Here is a 20,395-nt window from a genome sequence, read left to right as displayed (position 1 = left end):
GAGTGGATTCAAGCAGACTGCAACTGAATTGTCTCCGCCGTTTGGCGTTTAACGGAACCGGCGGCCCGGTGGATGTGAGGACGCAGGAGCCCGGCGTGCGGGCTGCAGTGAGGCGGCCGGGCGCCACCTCTGCTTTCGGCTGTCCAGCCGCCGTCGGGAAACCCGGCCGGACCCCCCGCCGGAGCGGCCTCCTGGGCGGCGCCGCTCGGGCCCCGCCTCGCCTGACGGGATCGCGGCGCGACGGCGGCGGCGGCGCTGCCGGCGGGGTGCGGAGCGGCTCATGGCGGCGGCTCATGGCCTCGCAGGACGTGCTCAGCCAGGCGGCGCGGCTGGCCTCCTCCAGCGCCTTGCTGCAGGTGCGGGGCGGAGCGGGGCGGGCCGCCCGGCCCGCGCTGGCCAGGCGGGGGGCGCCGCAGCCCGCTTGCCTGTGTCTCTCTCGGCAGGTGCTGTTCCGGGCCGTCAGCTTCGGCCTCAACGCCTTCACCCTCCGCTACCTCTCCAAAGAGCTCATCGGCGTTGTCAACGTGAGGTGGGGGCCGAGCGGGCGGCCTGCGGCCCGGCCCGGCGGCAGCTTTGCGGAGCGGCCGTGCGCGGCCGCAGCCACGCGTGGGCGGCGGGGGCCGCGGCGCTCGGGGCCCGTGCGGGAGGCGTTGCCGGCAGCGCTCGCCGTGTGATTCACCGTTAGGTGTCTCCTGGCGTTTGCTCTTCCAGCGCTTCCGGGGTTGTGGGGGGGTTTTTGTTTGCCTCGGACCTTGCTGAGGCGCTGCTGAGCCTGTTTTAACGTTAAGGCCTGGGCTTGCGGCGGGGGAAGCTGGGCAGCGTTGCGTTACATGCTGCTGCTGCTAACCCTACAGCTGCGCTACCGCCCTGTGGCGTGCTGGAAGTGTTTCTGCTGTTTGTTGTCACTTCTAGTAACTCTCCCTGGCGTTTAGGAGAAGGCGATGGTTTACCTTGTATCCCCGTGGCGCGGCAACGTTTCCTTTTCGTGCTTCTCGATTTAAGATCTGTGTGTCACGCAGCGTTACGTGAGAGGATTTTGTCCGTAATCGCACTGCGGAAGCAGTTTTGGCCCTAGAGGGTCTCTGAAGGTCCTTTCCTACCTCAATCGGTCTGTGATGCTGCCAACGAATCCCGAAACGGTATATGAAGGAATCATTTCTCTCACTTTTTTTTTTTTTTTGGCTTCTTTAGGCTAACGCTGCTTTACTCAACAGTTCTCTTCCTGGCCAGGGAGGCGTTTCGCAGAGCTTGTTTGAGTGGAAGTACAAAGCGGGACTGGACTAAAACAATTAATCTACTGTGGCTAACGTAAGAGACCTTTAAAAACTTGTATTTACTCCTGGTTTTTGTCTGAGAAATGAAACCAAAATGAAAACAAGTATTTAGTGAGGCAATTATTTCAGAATTGAGCCGCTTAGTAGCCTCTATCATATTTTCAGGACTGATACAGTGGAAGCAGTCAGCTGTTTTTCCTATTTATGGACTTCATTTTTTCTTCGGAGTAAGCGGGCCTGCCTATTGCGGAAGGCACTACCAGGAACCGTTAGTTTTGTCACTTTGGGCTGGTTTTTCATTTATGCTGTAGATGTCAAAGGGGAGAACTTGTTGCCCAAAACTTGTTGTCCTTTCTTTTTCTTTGCTTGCTTAGTCTTAGACTTTACTACTCCATAGGAATTTGTGAAGGTGCATTTGAATGGAGTTGGAGAACTAGTCTGAGCTAGGCTTTTCTTTTTTCACAACCGGTTTTGTCAGAGTCTGAGCCCTGATTCAGTTTGATGGCACAGCAGCATAATTGTTTCTGTAGGGTTGGAAGAAGTGAGGATGAAATTGAACAACAGGGAATAAGTAGGACTACTTCTTTCGAAAGCTCTACGGTTTTTGTCTAGAAAAGCGGGTGTCTTAAAGTATACGTGAAGCTGCAGCTAGAGAGTCTAACTGCGCGTTCATTGCCGCTAAACTGATTTTATGGCTGGTTTGTTGCTGGATGCGCATCCCTGCTACTTCCTCTGTGCTGTTTCTAGCAGCTGTGCAGTGACAGGTGGGGGAGTCAGTTCACCTGGATGACATGGTGGAAAACTAACTCTGCAAGAAAAGAGTAGTTTTCCGCTGGATTATCCAACTGGCTTTCCCTGGAACTGCAGTTATTAGGTCTGAGCCAGCCTTGGGGGGCTGTATGTGGTCATCTGCATCCAGGGATAAGGAAGAGGGATTGTCCCATTCAGGGATAGCTGCTGTTAGTTCAGTTGAGACGTGGATTAGTTACTTTAAACAGATACGTTCTCTTTGCTGTACTTTATTTTATTTTTTAAGCAACCTTCATTTTTCTGCTATTTGAATGCCTTTCAATTGGGCATTAAATGATAGTTAGCAATGACTGTGTGCTATTTGTTCTTTTCTCCTAGTGAAGCGTAACTTAAAATGAAGATTAACTTTCTTGAAGGACGTGAATGTGTCAGATATCTTAGGGGTCTGATAATGGGACGGTCAGATAAATCCTGATGCAATGGTGTAAAACTTTCTGCGCTATGCCAGAGGCTTTGCGTTCCTGAAGCAGTGTCAACAGAAGGTAATGCACGGCTGCGCTCTTGTGCACAGCTTGGCTTCTTAGCTGCAATCACTAATCGAAGTGGCTTTGAGCTATGTTACAGCAACGTGAACTGGCATACCTGATGTGCAGGCATGCATTTTCTTCTGCTAACTCTGCTGTCCCTCTCTGAAGAAGCAGTGATCTCTGCAAGTGTGAGACTAGCAGTTGGAGTGGTGACTTTGTTAGCTGTTACACCAAGCTTCCCCGAAGCTTGTCTGTCCAGTCCCTGGAAATCATATAACCCTATTAAAAAACACAGAACTAAGACATTTATGTATTTCTACAGGCTGATATGGGACCAGAATTGTTCAGGCCCGGAAAATAAGAAATGTGGATAGCTGACCTTATAGTAGATCCTTGTGGAAGGAAACAGACAAGTCATAACAATGTTTTCTCATCTGTGTCTCAGAAAGGAATGTGTAAAGATGTCCATTACTAGGGGAAAAAAAAAAAGAAAGAAAAAAACCCAGCAAAACTCAAAGCGTTCTTAGTGTAGTTGCAATAGAAGTGAGTTCTGCAGAGCATATTTTTAATTTTTTTTAATATGGCAGTATGTGAAATTTTAATCTAATACTCTTTTTTTTTTTTTTTTTAATGGATTGCTTTTATGTTACCTTTCTAGAGTTCCTCTTGGTGTTTTCTGGTCTATTTTCTTGGGCTCAGTCTGGCTACAGTTGCTTGAAGTGCCTGATCCTGCTGTGGTTCCTCATTATCAGGCTGGCGTAGTGGCATTTGGTTTTTCTGCAGTTATTGAGCTTCTGGGAGAACCGTTCTGGGTTTTAGCACAAGCTCATTTATTCGTAAGACTTAAGGTTAGTAAAGCAGGCTAAGTATATGGAAAAAAACCCTCTCTTTTTCTGTTGAAGAGATAACGAAAAGTTAATGCAAAAACCAGATTCCCAGACTACATCTTTGTATGTGCAAGCACGTTAAAACGTGGTAAGTTTAATACTGTATAACTAACTTGTGACATATGAATGCGTAACTGTTAAAGCAAGGAAGTTAGTTTATTTAGAGACTATCATCTTGCTGATCATTGAATATATAATCATGAGTTTTAATTGGAGGGAGAGGCATACAGCTTCTGTAATTTTGCATTTCAGTTGGTTGTGGGTATTAAATTGTGAAATGCAGCAATTAAGAACATGATTGTCTTGAGCAAAATTTTCTCCCTTGTATCCCGTACAAGGAACTGGGAAAGTACAATGGAGGCATTGTGAAACACAAGAACTGAAGATTTACAGAGTAATTGCAATCTAAGATGACCAATTTAGCAGAAGGAAAACTTTGCAATAAGGTCCTACTGACTTTGAAAAATCTTACGTTCTTTCTATATATATTTTGTGTGTGAAATATGTTTTAAGTTTCTATATGTGGTTAAGTTGTCAGAAAATAAACTTTCTCTATTTTCTTTCTCTTAAAGGTAATTGCTGAAAGCTTTTCAGTGTTGTCAAAATGTTTTTTGACAGTAATTTTAGTAATTCTTTATCCTCAGTGGGGCCTCTACATTTTTTCCTTGGCACAGGTAAGTTTCTTATGTTCTCTTTTTCTGTAAATGCTTGATTTATCTGATTTTTTTTTTTAATTTTCTGTTGCTTTTGGCATTTAGCCTGCTTAAATAACATAGGAACGTTTTATCTCACCTCTTCTGAGGTTTAAGATGCAAGTCTCGTTATGCTGATACTCATTATTGACTTGCACTTTGACCTAGATCAGCTGAACGGAGGTATAAGGAAGCAGTGTGTTCTGTGTATGAGGACACGTTCTGCAAATAAGGCTATGTTATTCTATGTAAGCTTTATTTTCACTTCTTTTCTAAATCACTTACACATCCTAATGCTTGAGGAGCCTGCTCATCAGCTGGCTTCAGTATTAGTTTAATATTTGACTTGAGGTTCTGCTGCGTAGAAGGTGATAATTGGAAGGTAACAAGTGCCTCTCGCATCTGATTGACTTAGGTTAAGACTTTTTCTTTGCTACAATAGAGAATGAATAAACTGACTCCTGAAAAGTAGATGTGGCATGTGCATTATCAGATCACCTATCCCGTGCTGGCTGTGGTATATAGCCTGTGTAGACAGTAGTTGCTCTGGCAATTTCCTTCAACCCCCACCCAAATGAATAATTGCTTTATAATTGGACTGAACATACAATAACTTTGAAAATACTGGATAGAGCATAAAAATAGCTGGTGAAGGGCCAATAATGATGCTGAATTATTGATTAAAATAGCAACATCAACGGTATTCTTGTGTTCTTGTTTTGTTTTTTTCTCTCTTATTTCTTAAATTCATGTCTTTAGCCTAGCATTTGACAGGGGTAAGAACTATTTAAAATAACCTCTTCTTTCTGAATTTGGCTTTCTGTTACGTAATTCTGCCTTTTTAAGTTAATTTTGTATCACTGGTCATCTCTTTCTTCTCTCCTTTGCTCTCTTTCCAGCTTTTATATGCCAGCGTTCTGGTCATGTGCTATGTAATTTATTTTGTGATATTTCTGGGGTCTCCTGAAGCAACAAAGAAGTCATTTCCAGTTGCTAGAATGAAAGCTCTTTTACCCAGCTTGGTAGAAGATGAGGTAGGTCACACGGTTTATTTCTTAGTTTTACAGTCTTTCTTGGGGAAAGTTTTGAAAATTAGCCTGAGGCACTGGAGTTAAAGTGTGATTCTTGAGGCTCTCTCTGAACTATGAAAGAAATGGCTAGTTGAGAGTAAACCATTACATGACAATTCTGATGTTAGTAACATCTTTTATATCTGGGCTGAGTGCAGCGCCAAGGGAATGGGATGCTTGCACGAGCGGGGGACTACTCCTCCTTTGAATACCTTCCAGTCCCTGCCGCAATGGGCAGCGCAAGGGGGAAGGCTGCCATCCTCTCTTCTTTTCCGCTCTTTTTCTCCTGGTGAATACATCCCTGTAGCCTGACAAATTGCTGTGCCGTCACTGCTCAATTTGTGTCAAACATTTAAAAGCCTTGTCAGAAAAACGTAATGATACTTGACCTTCTTGTTGTTATGGGGTTGTTGACTGACATACCTTTTAGTATCTTCACACAGAGTGTAAGCTGAAGGTGGAACATCTGTAGTGTGAAGGGGATTAGCCAGGTATTACTGCACTGGAGGCAGGAGAGAGTCCAGAACCATTCTACCGTGAATTTTGGTACTTACTGTTTTCCACAAAATAAACACCGTAGTGCACAGTGCCCTGCAGACACTTGGATATCTACTGTGTACTCTCAAGAGGAAATTAGGCAAGGGAAGAAATGAAAAGCCACAGTGAGGGAAGAAGACCTTTTGAAAATGTATGGATTGGGGTTGTTATAGGTTGTTAGACTTGCTGGGAGAGTTTGAAGAGTGGTAAGAAATTTGTCTACAATGAGGGTCAGAGTTGTACTGGGCTGATGAACAAACTCCCCCCCCCCCCCCCCCCCCCCCGCCCCCTTACTTTGCACTTGAGCAATCTTATCTTTTCTTTGGAAAACTTCTTCAGGTCCTTTAGCTATCTGCACCAATAGTAACTTTTACCAAAGGAAAAAGTTACTTGGCCAAATCGGAGTGAAGTTTGTGCTTGAATTTAGTGATGTTTTAGATTAGTCATGAGGAAAATCCACAATGTCATAGCTGCTAATTTATACCCAGTGGCTAGAGCTGGCCTGGAGTAATGCACTGTCTTCCTATTTTGTAATTCTATTTAGTAGTTTCAGTCATGTTTATTATATTTCAGTACTACTTTTCTGCAGACTTTCGTTAACTGGAAAGAGGCACGGTTGACTTGGAGCTTCTTCAAACAGTCTTTCTTGAAACAGATTTTGACAGAAGGTGAGGCTTAATAGATAGGTGTGATGGAGAAGGGTCAGGGCAAGGAGGGGGTTGCTGAGATTGGAACTGGAGCCTGCAGCCTGCCTTTTGCCTGTGTGCAAGGAACCCTTAGGAAGGAAGGGGATTGGGAGGAGACCAAAAGCTGGGTGGTAAATTGCTGTGGCAACAGCAGCCAACTTTTGGCCGCCCCTTCCTCAGAAGCGGTAAGGAGGTAGGCACCTGCTACGCGTACATGCTTCAATTGATTCAATGTGTTTGATGCTTTTGGAACTCATTGGACATACTGCATGTATACAGATAAGCTGTAATTATGTACAGCTGGGTAGGCTTCCGTGAGGAGGAGACAGGCTATTCGGCCTGCTGTGGTGGGGCACCACTGTGGTTAGCTAATGCTAGCCTATTCTGTGCTCTGTGTGGAGAAGAAAACAAACTTAAAAAAAAACTGAAAAACAAACTTGTCCCCAAACCAGAAGATAATTTTTATATTCTTTAACATTATGTCAAGGTAATACTTGATCGATGAACGTATTTATGAAACTTTTACACAGCTTTCTTAGATAGTAAATGTATTTTAAATGACGTTTTGACCTTAAATTTATTTTTAACCCCTTGCTCCCACTGTCCCTGAGCATATTGTATTATGAGCTGGTAACGTTTTTCTTCACTGACAAGACAAATCTTTAAAGATGAACTGATGCTAATGAATAATATACTAGTTACATAGTTGTCTTGGAGGCTGAGAAAGCTGTTGGGAGGCTGACTTTCAGAGAAATTGCCACCAGCGGACGTTACCAACCTGGATGGTGCTGTTGAGGGTGTTCTGAACTAGCTGCTGTCCTGTTTGACTTTGTCTCTTGAATCCTTAGCACTGGAAATATCTGAATAAATCTTGGGAAGGGTTTAGAGACTACATTCCATGCTTGCTATTAATGTCTGTGTTTTCAACTTGCAGGTGAACGATATGTGATGACTTTTTTGAATGTGTTAAATTTTGGAGATCAGGGTAAGTGCAGTGGTATTGTGGAATAGTGGCACAGTTACCAAGTGCCTGTTTTTCAGTTAATTCTGAAAATAATTTACAGAATTTAAAAATTAGCTTGGAAATCTGGGAAGATTTCAAAGCCTTTGACTTTGAGGTACATGTCAGAGAATGACTGATAAATGGGTATAGAAGAGAATTTAAGTTAAGGTGCTCAGTTTTAGTTTTCTTTTTCTCTGGAACAAAACTTTCCAATTGGGTATGAGAAACCATGTGTGTGTTTTATCTTCATTAGTAGGGGTCTAGTAGTATCTGATGCGTTACAGTTGTATTTGCCTTCCTTTTTTTTGCAATTTTATTTGTTTTCTTGCTGTTTTCTTTCTTTTTGAATCTTGTTTAGCTGTCGTTACAGCATTGTTAAAATTTTCTAAGAATGTTTTGCATTGTTCATAGCGTTGCATCTCAGACTGAGTTCCATTCTGTGAAAGAGTGCATTGTGATGATGCAGTGACATATGGCAGCAGCAATGCAGATGACTGAGTTGGTAGCATCTCGGGTCTTACAGCCTGGGGCTTGAAAATAGGCCCTAATTGCAGGCCCGCTCTTTGAAGTTTTGTGGCTAGTTCAGACTGCTCTTCATTTTTGACAATGCTACGTTCCCCTGTAAATACTGGTGGAGTGTAGATGCTTGCTCCCAGTAACTGCAGGCACTTACCATCCTCCTTCCCTGAGGAACAGTTGAGCTGCCCCTTACTCAAAGGGCCTCCAAAAGACTGAGGGCAGAAATGATTGCATTCTCGAAACATTGTGAAACAGGTTCCAAGCCTGGCAATATGGTGGTATTCTACGGTGACCATGTAAAATGTTTATCCTTATGCCTAACTTCATAAGCTGGGAGTGATTGTATTGTAGTAATCTGCACAGATGTCTTGGGAGGTTTGGAGCAGTGCTCGGTATCTTACAGAGGATGGAAGTACCAGTAAAACGTTGTATAGGATTGCTCTTCCACCTCAGTGAAAGTAAAAAGAACGAACCACCTTGTATTTAAAGATGGATGTTTTTCTCTTGTCCTGTATTTAGTAAAATCTTTACGTTCCTGTTCCTATTCAGTTAACAGATTCTTGTTTTTCAGGATTTTTTTTTTAACTTCTGATATAGTAAGAATTCTAAGTGTATTTTGATGCTGTTACTAGATTCACATCTCGTTAGTTGATGCTCTGGCTCTGGCTCTGCCACGTGTCTGTGAGCAAACCCTGTATTTTCAGGCTGTGGTTGCTGTCACTGATCAGAAGGTTTAGCGTATACCGCTTCTAGGTGACGCTAAGGCCCACTTGTTTTCTTTGTTCAGTGGATATGTTAAATTAGAATACATGGCATTGCTAAAGATTTAGAGTTAAACTGGTTCTTAACTTAAAGATTGTTGGTGTCTTTTGTTTTTAAAGGTGTATATGATATCATAAATAATCTTGGTTCACTGGTGGCCAGGTTTATATTTTTGCCTATCGAAGAGAGTTTTTATGTCTTTTTTGCTAAAGTATTGGAAAGAGGGAAGAACGTAAAGCACCAGAAACAGGTATGTATGTTTAAGATTAATTCATTGTCAAATGTAGCTTGCTTTTTGCGTCACAGGAGTGAGACTGACTGACTGCGTGTTTAAATTTTTGAGGATAAAGCCTGTTAAAGTTGAAAACAAAAGCTTGAAGCGAAAATGAACAACAAAAATGGGGAAGCGAGGCTGGACCAGACAGAAAGACGATAGGTAAAATTCTAGTAAAATAGAAATTAAGGTATGCAGTGGCATAATACTGCGTTATATTCTAGCTGATGTTAACATCATCTGCTTTAAATAGTATGATGCGAGCCCTTGTGTACAGTGCATTTGCAGATGTGCTTAGGCAATCATATTGTGGATTATGCTGTGAGAACATGCTGTTTCTAACAAATGAATGTGATTTGAATATACTTGACTTACGAGTATAACTTGTTGGTGTTAAACCATAATGCTTCTAAAGAATGAATTTTGGAAAGAAGAGAGTTGGAGTGCCTTTTACTTGAGCTTTTGAATTTGTATGGAATAACAGTCATTTATGGTAAGTAATATAAGAGCAAGGGGTTTGTTCTGTGGAGCATTCATGCATGCTCTAGTAAGAAATACTTGATCAAGCGTGAAACTCAACCTGGGCTTTTTTCTCGTACTATACTAGGATAATTTTTTTGTAGTAATCCTAGAGCATGCATGCACAGTAGCGCGCAGTTAAACAAATCCCATGCTTTAGGTCATTGGTGGGGTAAGGGAGGCATATGTAGTAAGCTCTGTATGCAATGTTGCATACCTGGCAAAATGACTTAAGAGTTTTCACACGGTATCTAGTGTCAGCTGCTTCCGGTAACAGGGCAGAAGAGCTGGCAGGTTACTTGTTCTGATGTGGCAAATCCTGTAGTCCTGTGTGGCAGTAAAAACCTGACTCTCCTGCTAGCTCAGACTGTGGCCTTAGGCAAGTGGAGTGCTTTTCTTTGCAATTTACTGACTTTCTGACAGGGATAGAGCAACGTGTTCTGCCCAGCTCCTGGAGCAGACGTACTGATGGCTGATATTTGCATAGAGTTTTGAATGAGAAAGCTGTAGAACAGAACAATCGGTATATACAAATTTTTGGAAGTTAAGACAGCTTTATCGCTAATTTAATACCAAAGGATAGTTTTGATGCTTCTCTACAGCATGCAAAAACTGATTTCCCTCCCCCCCCCCCCCCCAAAGCAGCTTTTCTGTGTGAAAATAACTCTTAGGTTGTTTCTGATTCATGTAACTGAATACAGTTTTTTTCAGGATGATGTTGCTATGGCTGCAAGTGTGTTAGAATTGCTGTTGAAACTTGTCCTTCTGATTGGCCTTACCATCACAGTTTTCGGCTATGCCTATTCTCAGCTGGCTCTGGATATTTATGGAGGCTCAATGCTCAGTTCTGGAACAGGTAAAGATTTATAGAGCTGGCAAAGTAGCAATCCTTTCTAAAGGGGAAGCTGCAGCAGTAATGAATTCTTGGGTAAATCAGCCATTCTGTCTGTCTGAGCAAGGTCTTCTCAGGTGAAAAGGAGCTTAAAATACTGAGTCCTACTGCGGAACCAAACTATACGCTCTGTTATTACCTGGCTTTGTTTTGGCTAAATTGTTTCATTTCTTTGTCCTGTGCGCACAAACTTGGAATATGTAAGGTTGCTAAGCAGCAGTATTAATGGCATCTGCAGGTTTGCTGACAAGGAAGGATAAAGAAATGGTATTGTCACGTCTTGGGTTCCGGAGCACTTGCTCTTGGTCATGTGGTATAATATAATAACGATTGCGTGGCTGCAAGGTGCCTCCGTTCCACTTCTGTACACTGTCTGTTGTACTTGACTCTTAATAATCTTGGGTTTTTTTGCTAGTTAAAATTGGAGCTGAGCATTGCTGTGTAACTCTAATAAGATGGTTAATGGAGCATCCCTCACAAGACTACTTTGTGTGGACTGTACGGGTTAAAATTGAATTGTGCGGGCAACAGGATTGTTTAAGCAGATGGATAAATGTTGGAGAAAAACTGTTAACGTGGACTTGCATGTGTGTGTACCTGCAGTTCATTAGAACAAATGTAGCTTTTTAATGATAACCTGCTTTCATGACCTGTGTTGGTGCTTGCAGAAATTTGTTTCCGTGAAACTGCTGTTGAAATCGGTGATTTCGCTTGTCTGAATGCAGAGCTAATCCCTTTGTAATAGTGTCTTTGAGTACATAGTTCTCTTATATTTCAATAGGCTGAAGAGCTCTCAATGAGCTCAATGAGCTGTGGTTGAGTTTGGGGCTCTACCTTTCTGAAATTTTTCGTTTTTGGAAAAAGAACACATTTAAAGGATTGTATGTATTTGACTACTCCGTAATGTCAAAACTGTTGAAGTACAGCTCACAACCAAAAAATCCATACTTCTAGCGTAGAAAAGATAAAACTTCTCATACTGCTGAAATATATAATGGTAACAATCTCCCTAGAGTTTTGCGTTTTAAGGGGTGTAAGATTTACAAATCTATCCAGAGAAGCAGTTTGTAGGCCACCTAGGATTCGCAGGTGGAAAAGTAGAGGTTGATTCCTTCTTCCTGAAGCATTGACGCACAAACTGCAGCCTGGGGTTTTCTCAGTCTGTCTTCCCTACGTGTTTCTGTTCCAATGGTAGTTGGTCAATGGACAAACGACTCCTGTTGGAAAACTCAGTCTTCCTACTATAGCTTTTCTTCACGGAAGCTTTTTGTCTTCTCGAGTGGAAATTTGTTCTGTAGCTGAACCCCTTATACTGGCTTGGTTCCTTCCATCCTGGGTGAAGAACTAGTGGCTCCTTTGCAGGACCAACTTTGGTGGTGTGTTTCTGTCTGGAGACTGTCTGTCCTGTTGTGGGAGACTTCTAGTTGGGCTTGTGTTTTTCATTTCACATATATTTTAATTGAGAAGGTTACAGGGAAGATGCAAGCATTGTTTGACGTAATGTTGTGTTGAAGACAGTCACGTATGACAGAGCTCTGTACCATCAAACAATGTCCTTGAGAAGCTGCTTAACGGGTATTAAAATAAATTGCAATTACTTTATTCATTGTTAAGATCATTCGAGTTACTCTAACTCCAGGAGAATTTTTTTTACTTTTAAATGTTAAGCATTTAGATGTTTCTGCTTGTAACATCAGGCTTTAGGCTCTAGCATGTTATTTGAAAGCTGATGCTTGGTTTGTGTGGTGATCTAAAGTAAAATTGTGTGGCTGCATAACCAAGAAGGTTTTCAATGCTTCTGTCTGTTGTTTTGAACTGTCTTGTCGCTAATACGTGGAGACGTATTCCGCTATTATAATAACGACTACTCTCGTGTGTGTCTGGTTTTATGTTTTTATTTTGCCTTATTTAGTCCCTTGATTTTCCTGCAGAGAGAGATAGACTTGATGCTTGTTCAGATAAGCTTAAGTTTCTATTACCATCGGTAATAACATTACAACTTTTATCTCTTAGTAGCAATGAATGTAAAAACAGTCTAGTTCTGTAATAGATGTAACAGTGCATTTATCATGTTAATGTCTTCTGCTTTTTTTGTTTTGGTTTTTAGGTCCAAGTCTCCTCCAATGTTATTCTTTATATGTCCTATTTCTTGCTGTCAATGGAGTAACAGAATGTTTTACGTTTGCTTTAATGTGCAAAGAGGAGGTAGACAGGTAGGTAATAGAAGGCACTAGAATATTCCCGTAGTTAATCTTTATAGGATTCACTTGGCGTTCAGTGTCTAAACAGAGAACAATTGTTCTACGCTGAACATGTGTTTGGAAACTAACTTAAAGTTTTAAAGCAGATAATCATTGAAAATTATCATTCAAATCTCATAACTATTAAAATGTTTTGTTTTATTTGCATGTGCAATTTCAGAAACAATGCATGGCAATTGTTCTGCTGAATGACCTAAACCATAGCTTTTCTCTCTCTTTTTTTTTTTTTGCTGTCCCTTTTTCCCTGACTATATCCTACATCTGTACCTAGCTTTTTTTGTTGAAAAGAGGAGGTTGATTGTTTCTTAATGCTTAAGATTCCTTCGTGTTCTCTTCATGATGAATGAAATTGAGAACAAAATCTTTTAGTTCTGCACCCTGTAGGCGAGGACTTAACAGCTGTGAAGATCTACTCAGTCTTGCTTTACTTTATTTAAAAAAAAAAACAAAAAACCAAAAAAACCTGCTCTTTTTTATTTATTATAAATGCTATATAGCATTACCTATTCTGTCTTAATTCTATTTTTAGTCTTGAAGGTGGTGATGGTGGTGGTTCTCAGCATGCATTGATGCTCGTTTTATGGAAGGCTTTCAAACTTTATGTGTTTGGGGAAGAAAAATTAACTGAAGTATACTTTTCATTATCTCTAACTGGTCTTTTTGACCAGTTTCATTCATGTAGCGTTTTGGTAAATTTAGGAGCGTTAGTCCCCCTAACATTAGAAGTTCTTTATGTGCCAATGAGAAAATTGATTCTTTCTGTGATAAAAGTTTTTTTTTTTGTTCTTTTTCATGTTCTTAGACATGGCAAAGAACAAAACAAACAAATGAAAGTAATATTTTAAAATGTAATCTCTTGACTGAAGCCTTCATTGTATTTGGTGATACTCGATCAAACTTTACAGGGATGAATTTTCTCAAGCCTTGGGTCCATGTTAATTTTGGCAATTTAATTGAACCGTAATTAACTGAAACTTCAGAAATGTTTTTGATCCTATGATTAGATTTTTCAAAAGAAAGCGCGCACTGAAGCAGAAGGTTAGCTCAAAATGCATCAGAGAATTTGTCTAGCCTCCTTTTTGGAAATTCCAGATGTCTTTTGGAGACGTCAAATTTTCAACTAATTCCACTGCTAGGCGTCAGGAGGGGTAAGCATTAGAAGTATGGCGCAGTACAGTGTTTGAACTGCAGTGCTCATTACTAGTGGTATAAGAAAGGTCCATCAGATTTCAGGAAAACACAGCATTTGCCTTACAAGTCTAATGCATCCTCCTTTAATTTCCTAGTCCGGGTGCTTTGGGCATAACTGTAAGATATGAAAAATGGTTAACTTCTCTGGTTTCCCAGATAGCAATTAAGATGTTATTGGTACCCTATCAAGCAAAACAAATCAAGACAAACAAGCAAAATCTGATTTGAGTAAGCGGATTTAATTTCGGTGATTTATCTACTTGAAGCAGGAGGCTGGGCTAGATGACTTTCTGAGATACCTTCCAGCCTGAATTACTATGTGATTCTAGGTCATCTTGGTTTACGGATTATTATTATTCTTATGATTTTTTAAGTCCAGTGGCCCCTCCTCCGATGCTACCATCAGGCCTTTTCAGTTCTCTAGGAGCTGTCCATTACAAGACCGTTTTAAAATTAATTTCAAAGAGCTGTTTTGCACAGGCAAAGAAGTACCTTTTTTAAATTGACGAGGCCTACTTTCATCACCCTCTTAATGTGTGAACTTGTCTTCAAAGCCACTGTTTAGAGCAGAAACTGCATAAAGTGGTGTCACCTTATTTTTGAGCATTGTTTTTCTTTAATAGCTACCTAACATAACGCACCAAAAAAAGTTCAAAATTTCAAAATTTCTAAATTGGACTTCTAGATGCGAGTGCAGAGTTAGCTAAGGAAGCAGAATTTCCCTCGTATAATGGTAGTGCTTGGTTTTATTTCTGAGATTTTTTTCCCACTCTTCCAACAAAATTTTTTATTAATGTCTCAGTTCTCAGGTTTGTCTTTACTTCCGTTGGAAAGGATAAGATATTTTGTCCATTCCTCTTTTTATTTTCAAGTATATATTTAGTAAACAAGTATTATAACTGAGTATGTTATTTATATTTTCTTCTTTTCCCTAGGTATAACTTTGTCATGCTGGCCTTGTCCTTCACATTCCTGTGCATCTCTTATTTCTTGACCCACTGGCATGGCAGCGTAGGCTTTATCCTTGCCAACTGCTTTAATATGGGGATTCGAATAGCTCACAGCATCCACTATATCTATGATTACTTCAGAGAAAGCACTTACAGGCCTTTGGCAGGCTTGCTGCCCTCACCGCTTCTTGTACTTGTGTATATCATGAGTGGAGTAATTACTGTTTTCTCAGAGGTAAGTGTCTTTGTCAGGTTTGCTTTCACTGTAAAAGTTAGTGTCAGATGATTTGCGTTTCCACTCCCAGTGAAATTAAATTATCAAAAAAAGCTTATGTCAGAGGCTGGAAGCCTTTCATTACAGGCTTGCAAGGCTGCTTGTATCTGTTAAGAGATTAAATGAATACATGTGATATATTGAACCTCACCGCGTGTGTGTCTCCACCTAAAACGTAGTTATCTCTGCCACCTAGGAAGGTGTATCTGGCAAGTGAAGTAAAACTTAGAATTTTTCTACTGTCTGTAGATGAATTCCTCTCCTCAATTTTTAGTGATATTTGAGATCTTGCAGTAGAACAAAGGAACTGCCATTAAAAAAATAAAGTAGTGGGGGAGACCAAAACAGAAACCAGAATTGCCATAGACACGTTTATTGCATCTGTTTTACTGGATTGTATTTGGGCAGGCTGATTATTACAGAGACTATAGTGTTTCAGCGTGCCAGAAACTTGACAGATTTAAATCCATTATGCCTTAGAGAGGAGAGCTGTATATCTTGGAATGGAAGATTTCCAATGGGATTTTTGTTAGAATTTAGTCTAATGCGTTGCTGCAAAATGGCACTTATGTGGACCCGGAGAGTTTTCCCAGTGTATCAGCATATAAATACATGGCCAATGATAGTAACTTCCACATGTATCGGGTATATACTGAATGCTTATTTTTTTGCTGTTTGACAGAAATTCTTTTTATGGCAAAACAAGTACTGTGACTACTAAAGATAACTTTTATTGTAGGATCAATGCATGTGGCAAGTCTTTCTAGCACCCGCTTATAGCGCTCACCTTGATGATGATGATAGCATGGTCAAGAGCAGCGTTGGACTTTTTGTTATGGAGATGGTGTATCCACCTTGTGCTGACTAGTTTCTCTACAATTGCTTCTTTCCTTTGTTGTAGATATTCTTCTGCTGCAATAAGGGTTGGATGGCAAGGCTGATCCATATCGGTGTTGGAGCTCTGTGCTTCACAGCAACCATCGTTACTGTGTTCTGCACAGAGACCAAGCTCGTCCACTTTGTCAGAAGCCAGTTCCTCTCGCGGTACATGAAGAAAGGAACCTAAAATGCTCCTGTGCAGCACAGTTCTTGTACATGCTTGCAGTGAAGGGCTATATTTTTCCACATAAAATATGTACAGAAAAAGGTTTCCACATGAATTTCTTTAAACCATTGGTACTGGAGCTGAAATGCAAATTGTTGCCAACTGAATATTGTTTCCTCATCTAAACCAATCGGTGCACCCAGAGCGCTGAGTAATTTCATCTTTGTGCATCATTCTTTTCTAAGCTTTTCTTCAAACAGCCTCGATGTACTCTTTGGTGGTGAATAGCCGGGATGTATCCTTCTGACATAACCTATTTGACAGACTTCATGTGGGGAGCTCCTGTTCGTACCAATAGGGCACATGTGGATGAAGGCATTTGCATGCCTTACATCTTAATTAAGATGTAATTAAGAATGCCCTCAAAGTTGGGCTGTCTAACTGGTTGGAAAGGAAATGGTCCGACATGAAAAATGCTGAAGAAGGTAACTCTAGAGCAAGGACCAGTAACGCTATAACTGCAGTTGAACTAGAACGTAGAGTTGAGTGCAGAGAAATTGAATCATCAGTGTCTTGCAGTGTCTTGCAGTGTACAGAAAGCTTCTGGCATCTACAAGTAAGTTAACAGAACACACTGTGTCCACGCTAACTATGCAAGATTATTTATTTCATTCCACATAGCCCTCATTTTTGAGGGTAGTGATTGTCAAAAACGCTGTGCGGCCTCAAATAAATAATAAATATGATGGGTTTTGGAGCTGAGTTTTTCAAAAGGCACTGGTAAGTATGGTCACACTGAAGCTGAAGTTCTGGAAGGCTGAGTTAATCAAAAATCTTGTGACTTCTACTCCATTGGTTTTTTATTTATCTGAAATTTTAAATGCCAGCATGAATAAATTCTTGTCTCAAAATGACTTTTGCTTGTCTACTGAAACAAATACATAGTATGTTTAATAAGACTTCTTTCTAGCATTTGTGCATATGCGTATTGAGACTTTTGTTACCAGACAGAAAACGCTGCTTTTTGTTTCAACTAGATTTTTCTCTTGTGCCTTTGTTTGCTCAGTCTTAACCTTTTGTATTTTTTAATTGTTGAAAAATTTCGACATGCAACAAAAGCTATAAAACAAGATAGTGGACTGCTGCTCTGTGTTTTACTAAGAGGCATGTTCTGATGCTTATCGAAGAGCTGAATTTGGCAGTTTTGGAATGTACGAATGTCGGGTTTTAATAATCGGTGTTCCATTTTGCAGTGTTTGGGCCAAGAATGACAAGTGATGGAAAACGTTGTGCTCAAAGACGTGCAGTCTGAAGATTTTAGTTTAATTACATAGCTAACTGAGGACTATGGAGGAGTTTAAAGGATATTTCACTGTAATGGCATTGTGGAGTTCACCTTAGTAACCGTTGTTCGCAGAGAGAAATGCTTTCTGGTACCACTGTATCCAACTCGGCACTGTTAGAAATATGAACATTTTCTGAACTCTAATATTTAAAGGATATTGCCAGAGGTATTTTAAATGAAAATTTGGTGATTGAGAGAGTTTAGCCTAGAAAAGCCAAAACATGAAGGTGAGAGGAAAAGGAAGGTATTACTGCTTGTGCCTTGCTGGAAGGTGGTGGATGAAAATTTGTTAATTCTTCGGAAATTGTTATGAAATCTGTCTAAATAAAATAAACTGGACAGCATTCTGTACTGTTACGTGAATTTGGTAATTTTTTTTGCCTTTAAAATGTTTTTTTCTTTTGAACTGTCTTGCAGCTTTTTTCTTGCCTCTGTCAGGTATGGAGTTTATGAAGTACAATTCTATAGATTGCAGAGGGCGAGTTTTTTTTGTTATGAACTGTCAATGCATAGAGTCACTTTATGTTTACCTCTTAAATCATAGTTTAAAAACACCAGCGAGTTGCACGTAAGCATTATTTTCAGGCACTGTTTTTTCTTTTTCTCTGTGACGTGGGGGTTCTTAATGTGGGAACGTCTCAATCTGTCAAGTGAATTGGATCTGTTTCCTGGGATGAGAAATTTTTGTGTAGCCAACCAGTTAATGTGTTCTGAAGTTTTCATACAAAATGATCTTGAATTCGTGCTGCCTTGTCTAGTCTTGTGTTCCCCGTTGTACAGTGATGATATTTCTGCTGCTTTAGTGTTGTCCTAAATAAGCAATGGTGGGATCTCGTTGTTCAGATAGTGGTCTTTCTAGCCTGATGAATCTCGTTTAAAGTAAATGCTGTGTACGCACTTAAAGGGGAATTAGTTTATACTATAGTATTTAGGAAGCATATAGCAGTTTGACTTCATACTGGAAAGGCTTATAAACTTCCCTTGCGTCTCGACAAGTGGAAATGGAGTTTCTTGTTAATCGGGAAGACGTTTGAGGTGGCTTAATTATTGCTTATTTGCAAGTTAGGGATACGTTTCTCTTTTGAATTTGGGCTGTAAGAAGTGTGTGTGTGGTGGTGGGTTTTTTTTACGTAGCAGGAAACTGCAAGAGGGAGGAGCAGGAAATGCGGACCTGTGAAGCGTCTTCTGGTTTCTCATTTATCTATGTGATCCTTAATGTGAAAGCTGTTAATTACCTTATTTATACGAAGCAACTGCTGTCAAACTCTGGGAGAGAGTTGCAATTAAACTTGACCAAATCTCCTTTGTGTTTATGGTTCTGTCTGTTGAAGGCAACAATGGGGTGCTTGTCTGTAAATTTCGTGAAGCTATTTGGTAGTTTTTCTCTGAAATCCTTTAGCTTAAGTCAAAAGAGGGTTACGTTGCTCCTCTTGGGAGGAAAGAGCTATAATGTCATATATTATATGACGTGTTTAGTTAAACTTAAGGAGTGACATTCAAGCAATTATGAAATACAATGGCTATCTAATAGGATAACATTAAATGAAGTTTATCTCCTTTATATTTTGTCTTTGTCTTCCAGTTACAGGCTTGTGGGAGTATTATTTGGTACAGCTGAAGCTCAAATTTGGTTGGATTTTCTAGACTGTTTTACAAATAAATTAATCGACCAGCCTGGAAATGTGCGTACAGTTTCCTAACAAACGCAAAGAGAAAATTTGCTGTAATGTTTGGTAAGAAGTGGCATCTGTATAGCTACTTTTCCTCTTTCCTTTTGTCAAAATTGGTGCTTGGATGGGTTGGAATGACTTTGGGCTCTTTTTGTTTGTTTTTTAAACAATGTTATTCTGGTAGATAGCGTTTAAATGGCCAAGACTAAGCTTGATACTTAATAAAGTTTGTCAGCTAAATTACACTGCAATAGGCAATATAGATGGACAGTTAGGTACTCGCCAAATATTAAACTATTTTTTTGTTGTTTTTTCCTGTGTCAAAAATGTTTTACCTATACAGAACGGTCTTACTTGTCTCTGCTACTTTTAGTTCGAAACCTCATGTAAGCTTATTCTTTGTTAGTAATGTGTGAAATCCTGTAATGGTTAAGAGGCTTTTGAACCGGTGAGAGGCAGGCTTGAATAGCTTTCCTATCTATCTGCCTGTGGTGCCAGGGATCAAAATCCTTCCCGTGAGTCCTGATCCACTCAGTTCACTGGAACATGTTAAAACTACTTTAGATTGAATATGAGAAGTTGACTTTCAGTTCAGAACTTAACAGTCGATAATACGTACGGACCCTTCTTTTAATTGTGTTGGAGTAATGGCCACAGCATACTTAATGCAGTTCAGCTATTTTGGTTTTATAGTGTGTGTTCTAATCTGCTTTTTATCACCTACTTTGGATAAAGTCAGCTAATAAATGGGAAGCAGCACTGGCTTGCAGAAGCAGTTTCAGTCTGGCTTGTAGTTGACCTGGCTAGTTTCTGAAGTCAGATGCTTGGGGAGAATTTCAGAAGGCTGTTCCGGGAATTTGTTTTCTGTAAATGCAGAACTCTTGATTATTATCTCAAAAGTACAGGTTGAAGTAATGCAGCAACCACAACAGAAAGGCTGATTGAAGTATTTAAGTAGCATCGTTAATGAACTCGGGCATAAGCGGTTGTTCCTGCCTCACGGTAATACTGGGAGATGGTGCCAGGGGAATTAAAACAGCAATAAAGTTGGGCAGCAAATGAGTGTGGTGAAAACTCTCCAATGAATTGTATTACTGAATTGGAAGTTTCGTCTGTGCAAGATTTATTCTTTGTTCCAGGCCAACTGATTGCAGACATGAAAGCTGCTCTCTGGATCTGTGCTCTGTTGTTCAAGGTAAAAGGTGGGGAAGGAGCGGGTGTTAGGGAGACTGCGTCCTCTGGATTGAGGAAGGGCATTTTCTTTAAT

At 40.4% G+C, this 20,395-nt stretch overlaps 1 protein-coding gene across 1 annotated transcript; it reads left to right on the top strand.

The window, feature by feature from the left end:
- Positions 1 to 219: 219 nt before the first annotated feature.
- On the top strand, positions 220 to 18,760 carry RFT1 (RFT1 homolog). Its single transcript, XM_068907249.1, has 13 exons — positions 220 to 356; positions 444 to 529; positions 1,192 to 1,308; positions 3,210 to 3,399; positions 4,011 to 4,112; positions 5,030 to 5,164; positions 6,327 to 6,405; positions 7,358 to 7,408; positions 8,827 to 8,957; positions 10,212 to 10,356; positions 12,500 to 12,605; positions 14,780 to 15,029; positions 15,970 to 18,760. Exons 1-13 carry the CDS (start codon positions 294 to 296, stop codon positions 16,132 to 16,134), a joined length of 1,620 nt encoding a protein of 539 aa, XP_068763350.1. The 5' UTR covers positions 220 to 293; the 3' UTR covers positions 16,135 to 18,760.
- The last annotated feature ends 1,635 nt before the right edge of the window (positions 18,761 to 20,395 follow it).

Source organism: Struthio camelus, chromosome 14, assembly GCF_040807025.1.
Source record: "Struthio camelus isolate bStrCam1 chromosome 14, bStrCam1.hap1, whole genome shotgun sequence".
Classification (NCBI taxonomy): Eukaryota; Metazoa; Chordata; class Aves; order Struthioniformes; family Struthionidae; genus Struthio; species Struthio camelus.
Note: the sequence above shows the minus strand (reverse complement) of the source record. Positions and strands in the feature narration are given on the sequence as shown.